The following is a 19,315-nucleotide window of genomic DNA, read 5'->3' as shown; positions in this document are numbered from 1 at the left end:
CAAGGAGATAATTATTGTGCTTAATTTTGTGAAGTTATAAATCCAGGTCATTCTTCTGTATAAATCCAAACGTTCTTACAGATTTTGATTCACCTGCAAGTTCTAGAACTATTGTGTGCCATATCGTGTAGTGGTTGGATTGTGTCTGGTAGGACTGGGCAGCTTCTTTCTCAAAAGGAGGTAGAGGTTTGAGAAGTAATTGAATTCCTGGAACTACGTAGATGAATGTCACTTTCACTGGTCCATTAGGGATTTCAAGTCTGTGATCTTGACAAATTCCAATCCACAGCCATGTTGTCACTACTCCTACAGAGAGTGCAACTTTAGCATGAACTCCTCAGCTCCCTCTGGCACTGGTCATGTGCTCAGAATGTCTCTGTGCAAGGCATTGGGAACTGCCCTTTTGAAGAAACTTCCTGTGGAATGACCATGAACTAGATGAAGGTTTATGACAGATGAAAACCTCTATTAACCCAGCAGGTAAGGATGTCTGCATACAGCAAGCAGATGGCCTGCTGGAAAACTTTTCATATCACATGGCCGAGTCAAATAGAGTACACACAGTTAAAGGTGAATTTGGGGCAAATAGCTAACAAAACTTTTTTTTTTAATTAGAAATAAAATAGCTCTTCAAGACAAGAAGGAAATTTTGTTATGCGATTACCCCAAATGATAACCATTTTCCTATTCATACTTGAGAATTTCAAATGGATATTTCTAAACCGGACTCTTTAATAAACTGTCTGACAGATGTTATAGAACTGTAAGGGACCGGTAAAACGTCGGAGGAAGAGATCACCAAGAGACTGTCTCATGCAACAGCAAAAGGGTTTATTTGGGGACCAGCATGCTGGGGCTCAGAGCTCACTTGCATAGAGCAAAGAGAGAGAGCCCTGAGAACAGCTTAAGCAGAGCTTATATACTTTCCTTGGAGAGGGCAGGGAGGGAAGTTAGTTCATTGACAGGTCAGGGCGAGTGGACAGTTTGCCTGCAACCGAGTGAGGGAGTGCATCCTGCAGTTTGGCAGTTGGGGACAGCACATTCTGGGAACAGGATTAGCAAACAGTTCTCAGGATTTCAACAGTGTTTTATTAAGCATACAGAAAAATGGAGTGACAAGTACCTATTTTATTAACCTTTCAGAACAATTCTTGGAAAAGTAAAACAATCCACAAAATCTCTATTTTTTTTTTTTTTGGTTTCCAAATTGTTTTGAGTTGTACTTTTTCTTGTATTGTTTAATTTTTATTTAATTTTTATTTGTTTTAATTAGTTATACATGATAATAGAATGTGTTTATGCACTTTGATATACATAGATGGGATATGATTTCTTATTTTTCTGAGTGTACACGTTGTAGAATCACAGTGGTCATACAGTCACATAAACACATAAAAGAATAATGAATGTTTCGTTCTACTGTCCTTCCTATCCCCACGTCCCCTTCTCTCCCCTGCTTCACTGCCCTCTACCTAATCTAAGGTAACTCTCTTCTTCTCTAGTGCCCCCCCATTGTGAATTAGCATCTGCATATTACAGAAAACATTCAGCCTTTGTGGGGTTTTTTATATTTTTATTTTTTATTAGGATTTTAATTCCAAGAAAGAGACATGTTAGAAGAAGATTAGAAATCTGATTTCATATTAGATCCTATGAAGAGAATAAGTTTAAATTAAGTCTTCTCCAAGGAGTTTTATTATTTGATTATCATACATAATTTGAAAACATCATTATATTCTTAATAGAAGCCAAGATCAACATTTAGGTGAAGCACTTCATTATTGCAAAACTTTAGAAATTCGGTATGCTGGTCTTGGTCAATGCCAGCTTTCTTAAAATTTGAAAATCTTCCTCGCTTCTTCTAACATTTTCTCATCAGTGGGAGGCTTCCTCTGGCTGCCAGGCTGCAGGAATTTCTTCACACTGGGGAGGTTACTGATTCTGGTTTTCAGGGCCTGCAACACAAAAATCATAGTCTTGGGGAGGGGTCCAAAGTCTAAACCAACTATTAGCACAACCCCCGGGGAATCTGCACCTCTTCTAGACAAAAACAAACCAAGTCCCTCCATCAGCAACATTAGAAACAGATATCTAATAATAAAGAAGATTAGAGGGAGGAAACAGCTCAATGGCATATTTTTGAAAGGTATGTTTTAAGACTTTATTCAGGTTACAGTCTCCACTGCCCTCTTAGACCTGAATCCTATAGACTGATTTTTCTTTCTCAAAGAAGAGCAACATGTCGCTCAGATATCAACAGAGACAAGTATCCAAAAAAATTAAGACATGGGGAAATTGAGTTGGAAGTGAAGAGAAAATATTAAAGTTTAACCTGGGGCAAGTGTCAACCAATTTTCACACTGAGAGACGAAAGTTAGGATTGTTAAGAAATGGGAAACTAGATGAGGTGGGAAACTGTGGCGTGAGAAACAGTGTCTAAGAGTCAGAACCAAAGGCAGGAGATCGGTGAAAGACACCTGCTCAGATGGACTCACTATGCAAAGACAAGGGCATACCTGGGATAAAGGAATCCCAGAGGGATCAGGAACAGAGCCCACCAGGAACAGGAGACTAGAGAGAGAGACAGAGTGGGACAGGGGGAGAGGGAGGGAGCAAGTGCATTGGGCCCTGGGTTCTCACAATAAAAGGCAAAATATTTTTCTTAGGTAGCATTCACCTCTCAGATTTCCTGAGATATATACCAAAATTCTCTCTTTTTTTTTTTTCCTTTGAGGCATTGGAGATTGAACTCAAGGACACTCTACCACTAAGCTACACCCCCATCCTGTTTTATTTTAGTTTGAGACAGGATCTCTATAAGTTGCACAGGCTGGCCTAGAACTGCCTCAGTCTCCTGAGTAGCTGGGATTACAAGTAGGTGCCACCAAACCCAACTAACAAGATGTTTTTCATGCTTCAAATCCAGGGTTTAGAAGTTCACTCTGGAGGCCAGGGGGAGGAGTGGAAGGCCTTGAGAAGGCTGGAGGTTGGAACCTCACCAACTCAAAGGTTCAAATAATGAGATTCGTGAAAGGAGATGTAGGGCTGCCTCTCTGAGGACTTGAGGTAGATCACCTTCAGCAGAGGGAAGTTGGCCAGAAGGCTGGAGTCCACCTCTTCCACATAGTAGAGCAGTTCAGTGAGGTGAATGTCAGCCCTGCTCAGCTTGTTGCCAACAAGGTAGTCTTGTCCATGGCTCTTCAATACCTGCAGAATACAAGGAGTGAGATTGTGAACACATGCACAGCTAGCTAGTACCTCGAGTTGTCCCAAGCTTCTCAGCCCAACTCAACCCCTCCTACCTCCTGGACAGGTGTGGAGCTGTAGACCTTTCTTTAGACCCCCTGACTCATGAGAGACAGTGCAAAGTGGGGCTCTGTTCCCTCCTCTGTTAAAGCCCAGGGGACCTTCATTCTCATCCCTACATCCCTGTGTCATTCATACCTCCCAATAGGACCTGCATCTTCTGCATCCACCAAGGGCTGACCGTGTTCCTGTCTGCCCCACACCCCACAGGGTGAAGCCCTGAGATCTGAGAGTGTCCTCTCCCCTGCCTGGATCTTCCACACATGCCACGGGCTTAACATGTTTCTATCTGCTCCACACTCTAAAAGGATGCAGCCTACTCTCTCTCTCCCATGTCCTATGGTATTGGCTCCACCTTCATGGAAGCACCCTCCCCCAGGGAAAGACAATCTTAAAGTTTGTGTTCTTCATCTTGTCTGCTCTCATCACTTTTTTGTTCTCTCTCTGGAATCTGAGGTAAACCTGGGTGAACTTGAATTCATTACCTCCTTTGAAAAATCAGCTGTAACTCCTAACATACACTATGGTAAAAATCTACATGAGGAATTCCCTAGGGGTGAACTGTACTGATATCTGCAAATTCCTTTGTAATACATGAAAAATAATACATTTAACTGATGGAGAGGGTTGTAGGGAGATAGACACATATGATGAAGTCAACATCATAGGACGTTAATTCTGCTATCTAGGTGGAACTATGCATTCATTAGACACTTATTTCAACTTTTCTGGATGTATGAAATTGGCATAACAAAATGTATCAGAAATATGTGGTATTTATTTAAACATTCTATCAATGTGAAAATCATAGAGTATAAAAAGGAAACACACACTTGCCATCACCACTTAAATATGAACCACTGTTAAATGTTTTGGTAAATGCGCTCCAGACTGTGTGTGTGTGTGTGTGTGTGTGTGTGTGTGTGTGTGTGTAAATGCTAGTTCTACAATTCATTTGTTTGATAACTATATCATTTGTAATCATTTTTTGTTCTTAATTGTTACCAAGCATCAGTTACACTAGTTTTGTCCTTGAAATGTCCTCAATTTACCTTCAGAGAGAAATCTTAATCCAGCTAGGCACTATGTAATGATGGACCTTCATTTCCTTACTTTGCATGGCTTTTCCCTCAAGTCTGAAAGCTAGGTCCCCAAATCCTATAAAATTATTTTTTATACCATCCCTTCATCTATCTCTTACTGTCCATCTTCTGCCACTATCCTTGTTTAGAGACTTCTCATCCGTCCTTGAAACTCTCCCAAATTCCTCTGATGAGCCAGTATCACGTCTCCCTATTCACACGGGGTGCCAGAGTATTCTGCAATGCATCGTTTTCACCAGGTTGCTCTGGAATTAAAGCCCCAGGTGTTCTGCAGCATCTAGTCAACCTCTACTGTGGTTCAGAGTCTTCTACAGCCCAATTGCTGCGACCATGACATTCCATCAAATATTGAATTCTAGATTGGGGCCTAATAAATTAAACTTTTGCTGAAAAAATGAGAACTTTGGTATAACTACACAAGGCATCTTCACAGTCCATTTTTCATAAAATGCCTTGCAAGTCAGGGCATTGCTCTGGTGTTCAAGAAGCCTTTCTGGAAGTGAAAATCAATGTCTATAAATGCCCAGTTCTGTTTTTCTCTTGTCCACTGAACCCAGTGCCCCAAACTGATCAGACTCACTCACTTTTTCAAAGGCAGGGAGGTAACGATTCTTTGTTCTGTCTTTGATCAAGGCTATCTTGGCATCTTTTTGATCGGCAGGACATAGTGGCAGAAGCATGATCATTTCATTCAGATCTGCTATACCCTCTGTGTACATATCAATCCTGAAAGACAAAAACAGTTAATGTTTCCAACAGTCAATGTTTCTTGCTTTAGATGTTAATGTTTAAAAACTTCAGAGCGTGGAGCTTCAGGCTGTTGCCAAATAATTCCCGTCTAGTGGGTGCTTTTTATGTGCTAGTCATTATGTGATGATTTTACTATGTGTCAACATTTATTTCTTGGAACAATCTATTTATCTTTATCTGTTGTGGTTTGTTCCATGAAAAAATGGCTAATGTCCCACCTTTGAGTAAGCCTCTCAAATACTCTCCTGCTCCTGTCTCATCCTGTTACATAGCCCAAGCTCATTTTCCTGTTCAAGGTTAGAAGTTCTCCCATTTATTTCTCATGAAACACTTTCCACTATTTTCTCCACATGCTGTTTCCCTACCCTGGGCCTCTTTCCATTCCCCAGGACTCCACCTAAAATATCTCTTTATTTGGTGCAATATTTTATTCAATTACAACTAATGCATATCTTAGGAGACCTTTATTTCTGCTATTTCAAACTGGACTTTCTACAATTCTTTTGAAGTAACAGCTTTTTTGTCATAATCACACACTATAATCGTGGCCCCTTTAAAGCATAGTGTTCAGCAGGTTTTAGTACATTCATAGAATTCTGGAAACATTAACATTCTCTAATTACAGAACATTTCAATCACTCCAACTCCCCCTCCTTGCAATCATGTGCTTTGGTAGTGAGTCCCTTCCCCCACTCCTTACAGCCCCAGGCAACTGCCAATCTATTTTCTGCCTCTATGGATTTTAATGTGAATATTTTATATAAATGAATCACAGAATATAAGGCCTCTTTTGGGTGTGGTTTCTTTTACATAATGTTTTCAGAGTTTACCCATGTTGTAGATACAACAGGAATTTATCTCTTCTCATGGTCAAATACTATTCCATTGTATAGCTATAGCACATTTTATTCCTCCATTCATCCTTTGTTAGATATTTGAGATGTTATCACTTTTTAAAATTTATGAATAATGCTGCCAAGAACATTTCTATATGAATAATAGTAAAAATGTATTTCCATTTCTGATGGATATATACCTCATACTAGAATGGCTGGGTCATTGATAATTCTGTAACTCTTTGGAGAACCCCACAGTTCCATATAGAATTTTGTTTTTAATCAAGCAGCTATATCCCAATAGGGAGGAAAATCCCACCCCAGCTTTGAGGGTGCAGAATCAGCCTAGCTGCATTAGTCCTTCATGAAACACTTTAGGAAACCCCGTTATCTTAGGCACCAGCCTCTACTCACTTTCCATGGAGCTGACCCATCCATAGCATAAGCTGGTAATTTAGGTTCCTGGTCATCATTATTATAATTTCTGGAAATTAGGAATCAGTCCTTTGGATCCTTCCCTCCCCAGGACTCCTCCTTGACACCATCAAACATGATAGTCTTTGTCCTATGCTGTTAGCTGGAGTCTAACCTCTAGGACTGAGCACCTAGAATCATGATTCTACTATCCTCATGACTTCATGGCTTATCAGTGTTTAAAACTCTGTCCCTGTGCTGAGTCTGAGAACATCATCCTCTGCTATAATGACACTCATTGAACCTACTCCAAGATTCCTCTTCCCTCATATCCATAGGACTCTGCCATATTGTATTTGCCCAGCCCAGCCTGATGCCAGTCATGATCCGGCTGTCATGGTCCTGTTCACCCGAGAAAGAGCCTAAATCTTTCCCTTGTTATCTCTTAGTGTGAGAACAGAAAATACGCCATACAGGACTCTCTCCTTCATGTCCTTCCCGTAGAGGTTGTGTTTGGTGGCAATGTAGTTGAGAATGGCTCTGGTCTGCACCAGCTTCATCCCATCGATCTCCACCATGGGCACCTGCTGGAACATCAAACTCCCATCTTGTGGAAGGAGAAAAGGAAAAAGAGAATGAAATGTCTATGGGTCCCATTCATTCATGATGAGAAAATGTTCCTTGAAATGACTGAAGATACAAATGGAAAAAAATATATATATTGTCTGGTAACTTTTCAAGTAAAATAGCATTTTATTTTTAGCTTCCTATAGTCCTTTTTCCTCACCTATTTTTTTACTTTTTAGCTTATTTTATTTGTCTTTTATTCCCATCTAAATACATACTAAGTGCCTTTGTGTGTGTGTGTGTGAGTGAGTGTGTGTGTGTGTGTTTAATACATTTTCATGGATATTTTAGGAAGGTTAGGAGGGGCTGTGGCAGGGCTGCCAGCCAGATGTCATTTTAAGTGGGAAGCTTCCAAATTAAGTCTCACGGTGTTCTTGACATTTAAGATAGGTTCTGAGAGTTTTTTATGCTGAGGTTCCTTTCTAGGCTCTTTCAAGTCTTCAGTTTTGCTGGAATATTGTGACAAGTCATAAATTAAAAAACTCAAGGTAATTGTCCCATCTATTTCCCCTCCTGCCATCTAATGCATCCCTGTGTGTGCTTGGATGAGAGGACACAGTAGGATCCTGAGCTCATTCTGGTGTAGAAAGGATGAGAAAGCAAGGAGAGGGTACTCACAAGGCCCGGGAATGATTCTTTAGCAATTCTCAGAGAGGTTCAGCCTTTTTAACCCTGTGAGAGTTGCCAGATCTTTTCAAGGAGTCCCACCCTTACATTTTACCCCGACTCTACCTCTCTACCATCCCTAGCTACCACCCCACCATACACCATATCATTGCCTGGTATTTCAACCTTTTGCTGGACACTTTCATCAAGAACATTCAGATGGCCTTACCATTTTTTAACTTATCCAAATCTTCTGGAGATTCTATAAACTTCTCTTCAAACTGGAAACAGAAAAAGTCAAGAAGTTCTTATTGTTCACTGCATAACCTCGTAGCCTTTAAAACTTAACTAGTCCCTGTTCAGTAATTAAAGTGGAGAGGTTAAATTTTCTTGAGTTTGGCAGTACACACAGAAGAGTCTGATCAGGACCACTTGGAACTTCAGATTAGCTCTACCAAGTAAAGGGCATGATTTTTAAAAAGGGCTAGAAATGTAGCCCAGTGCTAAAACACCACCAAATTCAATCCCTAGTACCATATAAAAAGATAGAAATGGTACTGAAGATCTATATCTATATTTATATCTATATCTGCCTGGAATAGCACTACAGTATTTTGAGGTTTTGTGTACTTGCTTCTTTATGAAATTCAGAAAGGATCAAGCTAAAAAGTCTCAGGCATTTATGAAGGAATTGAGAAAGTGTAATCCCCTAGGACGGCAAGGGAGCACACTAAAAATTCCCTTCACAGAACATGACCATACCCTTTAACCATCCTCTTCTGCTCCCACTCACAGAACAAAATCTCTCCCTGAGAGTGTTCACTTCCCTCCCAGGAAACCCCTTCTGCAGTTGCTGGGTCCCTCTGATCCGACTAAAAATTGTTTTTCCTGGTGATGCCACTAGGGGGAAGCACTCAACACAGAGCCTTACCAGTTTTTCCTATTCAAAAGTTAGAAGGAATGGCCTTTTTTCTTTCTTTCTTTTTTTATTTGTTATTTTTAGATGTACAAGACAGTAGAGTGTATTTGACATATTATATATACAGAGTACAACTTCCCATTCTTGTGGTTGAACTTGATGTGCAGTTGACACTGGTCATGTATTCATATATGAACATAGGAAAGTTATGCCTGACTCATTATACTGTCTTTCCTATCCCTATTCCCCTTCTTTCCCTTCATTCCCCTTTGTCTACTCCTGTGAACTTCTATTCTTCCCTCCTCCCACTTTATTGTGTGTTAGATCCACATATCAGAGAGAACATTGGCCTTTGGTTTGCGGGGGACTAGCTTATTTCACATAGCATGATAGTCTCTAGTTCTGTCCATTTACCGGCAAATGCCATAATTTCATTTTTCTTTATGGCTGAGTAACATTCCATTGTGTATATATACCACAATTTCTTTATCCATTCATCTGTTGAAGGTCCCCTAGGTTGGTTCCATAGCTTAGCCACTGTGAATTGAGCTGCTATAAACATTGATGTGGTTGTATCACTATAGTATGCTTTTTTTAAGTCCTTTGGGTATATATGCTGAGGAGTGGGATAACTGGATCAAATGGTGGTTCCATTCCAGCAATGGCCTTTTAACCCGGTAAAATGCTTGTTCCCACCCTTCATTTAAGTCCCAATTTGTCTGCATCCTCACATATATGCAGGCTGCCTGAAGACAGGAACTATGTCTGCCTTGTTCACCCTGTGTCCTCAGGACCCAGCACAGAACCTGGCATTTCATGGGTGCTCAACAAAATGATTACTAAACAGATGTGCTCCACTGTTAAAAGCCGGTTGTTACTCTCTACTCCCTCCCACCTCTCATCTGTGCTTTTATTTTTAATTTAATTACTTTTAGTTTCTTACACATTTTACCTTTATATTGTGTGAGGTTTTGGGTACATATAAAAAAAACACATAAAACACAAGCATCGGGCTGGGGATGTGGCTCAAGTGGTAGCGTGCTCGCCTGGCATGCGTGCGGCCCGGGTTCGATCCTCAGCACCACATACAACCAAAGATGTTGTGTCTGCCGAGAACTAAAAAATAAATATTAAAAATTCTCTCTCTCTCTCTCTCTCTCTCTCTCTCTCTCTCTCTCTCTCTCTCTCTCTCTCCTCTCTCACTCTCTCTTTAAAAAAAAAAAAAAACAAAAAAAAAACACAAGCATCTTCCTCATTTCAGTCACCAGCTCCAGTAATTACCAACTCACGCTCATCTTATTTCCTCCCCGTGTCCATCCTCTCTCTCACCTTGGTCATGTGAAATAAGTCTGAGGTATCATGTGATCTCATCCTAAATACTTCAGGGTGTCTCTAAAACTAAGAACTATTTTTAAAAAATAACAATATCACACCTAAAATCACACAAAAAACTCACTGAAAATTAAAGATTTTAAAATTTCACTTGATACCTATTCAATATTCCAGTTTCTAATTGCCTCCGTCACAAACTATAAAGTTCATTTAAATGCACACACTGTGATTATTTGATGTCTCTGATTTCTTTTAAAAATATCTTTTAATACGATCAGAGTACATTATTTACATTATTCTATATAATTAAAATACACTTACAGAATATACTTTAATTGTTCATGTGGCCCTTTGCCAGGCAGATTTTTGTCATTTCCCTTTGGTCAGTCAGTCAATTTCTTTCATAATAACGGGACTTTTTTATTTAAGGCAGACCATTCACAGGTTATCTAGTATGGAACTCTCCTAGCTTAGCAAAGTATGTTGATATAGTCAATTTTAGATCCAACGTAAGGTAAGGTACTTAGAACCTACCTCCACTCCAGCTGCTGCCAAGAGCCACCGAATGCACTCCATTCTGCCCCGGCTCTTGAAGTAATGAAGCACAGGCTTCCCCGCCATATTAGCAGTCTCTCTTGTTTCACTAAATATGAATGAATGAATGAGTGAGTACACAGAAGAAAGAGGTACTTTAATTTATGGCTCATAATCCAACAATACAAAAAAAAAAAAATCTGCCTTCTACATGGAAGGGTTGCTGGAGTCCCAGGAAGATCTTCCTTGGTCCACTCCTGAAATTGCACCAAGCCACTCTCATATTGCTATTTGCCCTCATTTTGAGGATATGAACAGAGCAGGTTGGATCCTACACCTGAAGGACCTGGCAGCCTGGAAGGAGGCCTCAAAAACCACAGGACACAGGACATAGTGGCTGGCAGGAAGAAGGGGACAGGAGCAAAGTTACTTGCCAGCTCTTTGGCTCCTGTGCTGCATTTATTCAAAAGCATTAAAACGAGGTTCAGTCTTCCCTGACTGCAGCCTAAACCTAAATTCTCCCCACAGGAAAAGGTGCTTATTTCTTTTTTATACTGAAATTCCGTTTTTCCACTACTGAACTTTCTTTTACAATCCAAGAAAGGAGTATTTATATCACGGGGAACACGTTTTGTTTCTCATTTTTATCTTCATTTAGTCCTCATAAAATTATTTCATATAGATTTTTATTATTCTAAGTTTGCAAAAGAAGATATTTATATCTATATAGGTTACTGATATGGTAAACCTGGCATTCAAATACACTTTTATGCCAGGTACGCTGGCCTGTAACTGTAATCCCAGTGACCTGCAAGGCTAAGGCAAGAGGATGGCAAGTTTGAGGCCAGCCTCAGCAACTTAGTGAGAGTCTGTCTCAAAATAAAAAAAGGGCTAAGGGCTAAGGAGGTGGCTCAGTGGTAAAGTGCATCTGGTTTCAATTGCCAAAACCCCAGTACCAAAAAAAAAAAAAGTATATATATATATATATATATATATATATATATATATATATATATATATATATATACTTTTATTTGTCAAGTACACTTTTATTGGTCCCCCAAACCTTGGAACTTCTCTAGATCAGCATTTTGCAAACTTTGGATCATGACTCCTTTGTGGGTTGTAAAATCAATACCATGGTTTTTCAGATAATGTTTTAAAGTTTCATCATCATAGAAAATATCAGGGTGTGAGCCATATATGGCAACCGTCAGTGTTTTATGGTGAAACCTTGATTTTATTTCCAGTTATCTTATGAGGTTGTATATGTGACTGTGCTCTGTGTTGGTGTAAATGTAAGAGATACACTTGGCTGGGACTAGCCAAAGAAATCTGTTGCCTATCCCCAGCTTTTCTGCACTGTAGACATTTTAGGCTGGAAAATTCTTTGTTGCAGGAAACTATTGGAGTTTATTTACTAAGCAGCATCCAAAAGCATAGTTCTGTACTTCCCTCCACTGTCCAATCATGACAACCCCAAACATCTCTAAGCTTTACCAAATCTCCTTTAGGTCTGCAAAATCACCCCTGTCTGAGAATCACTGCTGTATCCCAAGCTGCTTGGGAGAATAGTTCAGAGAAGGGAGCCAGAAAGAGCAAGTCCCACAGTGGCCAGGCAAGTTCAGCCATGGGGTGAGGCAAGTTTCATCAGGACTGTGAATACAAAAGCCCAGAGTTCGTTAAAAAGCAAAGATTCAATTGCCTTGGGTTAGCGGGAAACAATTTCAAATCTATTTTTAATTGCTAGACCTTTGGTCAGAAAACACTTTAAAATGTGTTTTGCAAGATTTTGTGGTTGTTCAGTTTTTAGCACATATATATTTATCTCTATGCAGTAGTTATTTTTTTAAATATATTTTTCAAAACTTTATTTTATTTATTTATTTTGTATGAGGTTCTGAGGATCAAACCCAGTGCCTCACCCATGTTAGGTAAGTGCTCTACCACTGAGCTATCATGTGTGAAATTTGATTTTTCTGTATGTCAAAATCATTTAAATGTGCCAGGGGAAATTTAGTGTAATCTTTTTCTTTCCTTCTTTCTTTTCTTTTTTTTTTATTGCCTTCTTTCTGCTTTCCATGTAAATATATTGCTCTTCTTTAAAAATTTCGTTCAAACTTTCGAACATTCACAGAACAGTTTCCACATATCAAGCACGTTAAGCAGTGACAATGGTTGGAGGGAGCAAGATACTAGTCTGCTTTGGTCCCTGCCCCATCTAGTCAGGACCACAGGCTTGAAGACACCTGATGCAGCAGAATGCACCCTGCAAAATGTGTGGCTGTCCTTTATGGATTCCTGAGAATTGGACCTAAGACTCATCACTCAAGCAAGCCAGAGCCAGGGTACAAAGATGCCAGGCTGAGATGAAGAGTCTGCCCTTTGTGCCTAGGTTAGTACCATCCAGCCGAAGCAGCTTTCTAAATCCCTGTGTGTCTGCCTTCCTACCCTTAGATTAGGGTTGTTCCTCATGGGTATATAAAAAAGCTGCTGGTAGCAATACTATAGAGTACATCCCCTTCATTACATTTTAATCTCTTCTCCCACAGAAGATTCTGGGTATTTGGGGTTGGTTTTTTTTCCCTCCATGAATTCTGGTTTGCCCTGCACAGGCCCCAACACGCAGGTGGCCTTTCACAAGTTCTGAGATTCTGAGTCTTTCTTATATAAAAAAATTCATTTTATTCTTTTTATGTTGACAATTATTTGGGGGCACTAGTGACTGTCACTTGTTACTTAGTGACCGTATGTGCCTCATGAAAACCAATTATAGCTTCACAGATAGATCAAGCTCTCCCTTTAAGAATTTCCAAGTTATAGACTTGGATGGGATCTGAGACGTCAGTTAGCCCTTCCTCCAAACTGGTAATGAATACTTTGAACTCTAGAAAGGGTGTGTGATTTTCCACTTTGCTAAAGTCTGGATTTTAACCTAGTTCTGATATTCAGAGTAGTTTCCTTCTGCTATAGCTTATTTTTGAATTTTCCCAGCCTGAAAAGGTTACCATTTTCTTCCTTCCAAGAACACACACTAAATTGTGAGCCCATGAAGCAGAGAAGTTGTCACAGTCTTTTAGCACTGTACATTGTGCCATGTTCGGTCCAAAATCTGTAGCTGTTATTCTGCTTTATAGCATTTCCTTTAGAGGAATCATTATTTAAGAATACACTTAGTATAGAGCAAAAATATAATAAGCTAGGATCATTGTAATAAAATAACCAATTCTGGTTATAAAAACTGCCATTCTGACGTTTAAACAGAATAATTAAAGCGATGGAAGTTTCCTACCTAGTAGAAACAAAGAGGTTAAGTTCTTTGGTAGCATAGCCCAGGGGCATATTTAACTTGGCAAATAAAAGGTATTTCCAAATTCTCTTTTGGACTAGGAACATGACAGTTCAAAAGATGGGCGTTGTTCTTTAGTTCCCCTAAGAAATAAAGCCAGGTCCACTTGCCTTACTGCCCCCCAAAGTCCGATACATTTAGATTCATTTGTGACTTTGAGAATTTAAGCTCGGCCCACCCTTTGGTTTCAGTAGCATTGAAGGAGAGGAAGAGGAGGAGAAAGGATGAAGACAAAGAGAAGGAGAGGAAGAAGAAAGAGGAGAGGGAGCCGGTGATGGTGATGCAGGAAGAAGAACTTGATACCCAATTACAATGCAATATATGAACACAAACTCGTGAAGTCAGTTAGGAGATTGCCATTCAGATTCTGAGTGGCAGTCACTGATTACTGGTTTCCAAACTGGATATTCTACTTCAAGAGCCATACAACCACCTAGATATATTTTCTTTTCATTGTTCAAGTGGTGCTCCCATCATAATTGTGTATCAACTCCTATATGAGTCACACTAATACATACTTTAAATGGAGAACACAACTTTAGTGTCAGCTCCTACATGCCGGCAGGCGCTAGGAAGCAAGCACTTCAGATCACTGATAATGACACCAATTTCGCTTTTTTCCTAGCATCAAATTCTCTGTCTTTTTCTTCTGAATTCTTGGATATTATTTTTCCTTAAAGAACTAATAGACAACATTTCTTTTCCCCTGAGTATACAAAGAAAGCAATATAAGAACATAAAATGCTCACACAACGTACCACATTTAAAAATGTTTTCCTAGTGAAGCAGGCACGAGAACATTCAGGAAGATTTTAAAAAGGGAGTACCAACCTGATTCAAGTGCAGGCTGCCTGGCTGCTGTGTTCCTCTAGGCCCGGCTCTGTGTGGGTGTGTTAGCAGCTTTAATATGCTAACAACCCTTGCTCTCTGAACAGGGGTGGGGTCCAATGGGGAACAGCCACTCCCCTGGCTTTCATGTTTCCAGAATGTTATGCTAGATTAGAAAGAAAATGGCAATTTTGTCCTTTAGAATTATCAATGTATGTGTTAACAAAGGATTTTAAGTCTGTCCTAGAAGGTCATGGTCACTGGACATCAGTTTTCTTAGGACACTACTTTCAAAAGATTTCATTAAATAGACTGTAAAGTTTAGGGCAGATTAAAAAAAAGAATAAAAAAATTCATGGGGGAAGAAAAACCTCAATGTAAGAAAGTGCTATCAGAAAAGGAATTTGATAAGAGTGGGAGGGAGCAATCTACTTTTGTAGAAAGGGCTAAACTGTGGATTCTGTTGCATAATTCCATAGGCCCAAGGAATCTGGCTGAGTTGTCCAAGCCCCAGATGGTAAGACCTTGGCTGCCTGGTTGGGGTCATTAGCAGACCTTTTATCTTATTGGCTGCACTCTAGCTCCTTGTGCCTGAGCCTTTGCACACACTGTTTACTCTGTTTGGAACACTCCTATCCCCTGCCCTGGGGTCCTGTGCCCCCTCTATCATATCACTCTTGGACTTTAATACCTGCTTCCGCCCTGTCAACTGTGAGTTCCTGGGGGCATGACTGCCAATCATGGCTGACCAAAGTGCCCAGCACATAGAGGGAGCTTAATGAATATTCATAACTTCCCTTTTATAATAGAAATTCACTAACATGTATAAATGCAGCAAGAACAGGATGATAGGCTTAGATGTACCCTTCACTTTGCTTCAATGATTTTCGACAAAATTTGAAAAGAATCTCAGATTTAATTTCATTTTATTTCATCAACAAATCATTTAAGGTGTATCTTTTAATTTTTTAAAAATTATTTCGATTATGGAAAAAAATTATAAAACTGGTATAGAGTTCCAAGATACCATTTACCTCGTGGGTCCTCTAATATAAACATCTTACAATACCATAGTACAATGATCAAAATCAGGAATTCAACAATAGGTAATGCTATTTATTAAACTGCAGACTTGCTTGGATTCCATCACTTTTTCAATTGGGATTTTTTTTTTTCTAGTCAAGGATGTCATCTGATACCCCACACTATATTTAGTTGTTATGTCTACTTAGCCACCTCTATCTGTGACTGACAGGCTATCCGTCTCCTTTATCATCTTGGTATTTTTAAAGAGAAATGGTCAATTACTTTGTGGATTGTGTCTAAGTTTGCATCTGCCTGATGTTTTCTTGTGGTTTGGCTGAGATAATACATTTTATGCAAAATATCATGGAAGTTACTCCATTACCTTCTCAGTGCTTGGTTTCTAGACATCATTTTCCAGACATAACCTGTCTCATACTTGTCGATGTTTACCTTGATCCCTTGATTAAAGGCATGTCTTCCATTGTAGTTACAAGCTATTCCTTCAGAATGAATAAATATCTTATGGAGAGACTTTGTTACTAGGTAAATATTCTGCTTCTGAATCAGCTTTTATCTACTGACTACGTAGCATTCATTATAGATCTTGTCTACAGCAAATATTACCAGAGAGTTTATCAGTGATTTTTTTTTCTTTTTTCTTTTCTCTTCTTTTTTTTCTTTTCTTTTTTTTTTTTTAATTTTTTTCTTTTTTGCTGGTCCTGGGGACTGAACCCAGGGCCTTGTGTGTGGCAAGGCAAGCACTCTACCAACTGAGCTATATTGACAGCCCTCTAACAATGATTTTTATTTCCCTCATTTATTCTATAATTAATAACTAGGATTCTTCTGTAAAGCAGAGCTATTCTTTCTCCTTTGCTCAGTTATTTATACAATCAAGTAAATATATTATTTGGATATATGTATAACCAACATATATGGTGTTGCTCAAATCATTCCAGCTTTGGCCTTTAGAGCTCCTTCATCTTGGCTTCTGGGTCTTTTATGACAAGCTTTCTCTTTTTGTGAGCTTCTGCAGCTACTTTTTGTAGCAAAAAAAATGTCCTAGGCTTATCTTTCTTTCTTCTGCCCCAGCCCTGAACTCAATCATTTCTCAAAAATTCCTCATCTCTTTTTACTGGGGACCTTGTGTGCACTCATTGCTTGGAGAGGTTTCAATGCTCCTCTTCTTTCTGACCTGAAAGACGGCCCATCACAGCGATATTTTTGCACTTTGTGTTTTGTTGTTGTTATGTTCACTTAATGACAGATCACAGAACTCATCTCCATCTTAGGTCACAAAGCACTTTCTTATTTAGTCATTTATTTGTTTATTTATTTTACAACTTCAAAGTAAGTATCTCATTGTTTGCATGCATCATATTTTTATGCCATCTCTCACCTGTGTGGGGGCATTTAGGATTTTTCCAATGTTGAGGACTTACAAACAATGCTTTAATAAATATCATTACACATATGTATTTTTGTATTATTGGAGGTACATTTTACTAAAATATATGCTCCTTCAAAATTAAGTACTTTTTTCCTCTAGATATAACCACACTATTCCACTATAATATTATATAGTGGAATGAGACTATCTGAAAAAGGCACCATTTGCATCACAAGGGCGGTCTATATCCAATTCTCTGGTGCCACTATAAAAGGAGGGTATGGGCCCAAGGACATCAGAGCCTTGCCTGTCAGGGTTCCCAAGGACCTAGTTATCAAGGGACATCCAGGAAAGTTGAGCAAGCAGATGAAATATGTGCCAGGTACTATCTACATAATGTCAAGAGAGGTCGTGTTTTCATTTTACAGATAAGATGTCAGAACCTCAGATAAGGACTTGCTGAATCATCCAGCTTATAACAGCCAGATCTCAGGTTTTCACGTGGCTAAAGTCCATGCTTTCTTCACAGACCTCTCACTCAAAGGGGAAGAAGGAAGCCATGATCTAGTGCTTGAGAATTTGAATAAAAACACCACCCCTGGAAGCAAATGAGCGTCTCAAACCAAAGCAGGCAGAGACGGAGGAGGCCCTCCCATAGAGAGGATGGCAAGTGGGGATGGGAGGTGACAGAACATTTACCCATCTAGAGACAGTGGTGATCTATTCAGAGAGCTAAGTTCACCTGTGTGTTTGGGGAAATGGAGTTGCAAACTTGAAGGTGCACACAAATAACCTGGATGTCTTTTTTTTTTTTTAAAGAGAGAGAGAGAGGAAGAGAGAGAGGGGAGAGAGAGAGAGAGAGAGAGAGAGAGAGAGAGAGAGAGAGAGAGAGAGAGAGAGAATTTTTTATTTATTTATTTTTATTTTTTTTATTTATTTTTTTTATTTTTTTTTTAAAAATTACATCTTTCTTAATATATCATGTTTCACAATTTGATTCAGAATGGTTATGAACTTCCATTATTACCCCGTATACAGATTGCTGAATCACATTGGTTACATCAGTTACATTTCCATTGATTTACACATTGCTATTCTAGTGTCTGATGAATTCTGCTCTCTAACCTATCAACTACTATCCCCCCACCCCTCCCCTCCCCTCCCCTCTTCTCTCTCGACCACCTCTACTGTAAAACATTTATTCCACTTGTGTACTTCTTCCCTTACCCCTTACTTCCTCTTGTATGTAATTTTATATAACCCTGAGGATCACCTTCCCTTTCCCTGCAGTTTCCCTTCTCTCTCCCTTTCCCTCCCCCCCTCTCATCCCTGTTTAATGTTAGTCTTCTTCTCATGCTCTTCGTCCCTACTCTGTCCTTAGTTACTCCCCTTATATCAAAGAAGTCATTTGGCATTTATTTTTTAAGGATTGGCTAGCTTCACTTAGCATAATCTGCTCTAATGCCATCCATTTCCCTCCAAATTCTATGATTTTGTTGTTTCTTACTCCATTGTGTATAAATGCCACATTTTTTTTATCCATTCATCTATTGAAGGGCATCTAGGTTGGTTCCACAATCTTGCTATTGTGAATTGTGCTGCTATGAACATCGATGCAGCAGTGTCCCTGTAGCATACTCTTTTTAAGTCTTTAGGGAATAGACCGAGAAGGGGGATAGCTGGGTCAAATGGTGGTTCCATTCCCAGCTTTCCAAGAAATCTCCATACTGCTTTCCAAATTGGCTGCACCATTTTGCAGTCCCACCAACAATGAACAAGTGTACCCTTTTCCCCGCATCCTCTCCAGCACTTGTTGTTGTTGGACTTCATGATGGCTGCCAATCTTACTGGAGTGAGATGGTATCTTAGGGTAGTTTTGATTTGCATTTCTCTGACCGATAGCGATGGTGAGCATTTTTTCATGTACTTGTTGATTGATTGTATGTCCTCCTCTGAGAAGTGTCTGTTCAGGTCCTTGGCCCATTTGTTGATTGGGTTATTTGTTGTCTTATTGTCTAATTTTTTGAGTTCTTTGTATACTCTGGATATTAGGGCTCTATCTGAAGTGTGTGGAGTAAAGATTTGTTCCCAGGTTGTAGGCTCCCTGTTTATCTCTCTTATTGTTTCTTTTGCTGAGAAAAAACTTTTTAGTTTGAGTAAGTCCCATTTGTTGATTCTAGCTGTTAAGTCTTGCGCTATGGGTGTCCTATTGAGGAATTTGGAGCCCGACCCCACAGTATGTAGATCATAGCCAACTTTTTCTTCTATCAGACGCCGTGTCTCTGATTTAATATC

General features: G+C 39.4%; 1 protein-coding gene across 1 annotated transcript; it reads right to left on the bottom strand.

Annotated features, from left to right (window-relative positions):
* Positions 1-1,552: 1,552 nt before the first annotated feature.
* On the bottom strand, positions 1,553-14,766 carry LOC101958631 (glutathione S-transferase A1). The gene is made up of 7 exons (XM_005318561.5): positions 14,608-14,766; positions 10,428-10,536; positions 7,872-7,923; positions 6,884-7,016; positions 4,994-5,135; positions 3,076-3,207; positions 1,553-1,955 (listed from the first exon to the last, which is right to left on the bottom strand). The coding sequence occupies exons 2-7, from the start codon at positions 10,512-10,514 to the stop codon at positions 1,833-1,835; spliced, it is 669 nt and encodes a 222-aa protein (XP_005318618.2). The 5' UTR covers positions 10,515-10,536; positions 14,608-14,766; the 3' UTR covers positions 1,553-1,832.
* Positions 14,767-19,315: the final 4,549 nt, after the last annotated feature.

The sequence above is a fragment of the Ictidomys tridecemlineatus genome, chromosome 8 (assembly GCF_052094955.1).
Source record: "Ictidomys tridecemlineatus isolate mIctTri1 chromosome 8, mIctTri1.hap1, whole genome shotgun sequence".
In the NCBI taxonomy this organism is placed as follows: domain Eukaryota; kingdom Metazoa; phylum Chordata; class Mammalia; order Rodentia; family Sciuridae; genus Ictidomys; species Ictidomys tridecemlineatus.
This window is presented reverse-complemented; position numbering and strand designations above follow the sequence as displayed.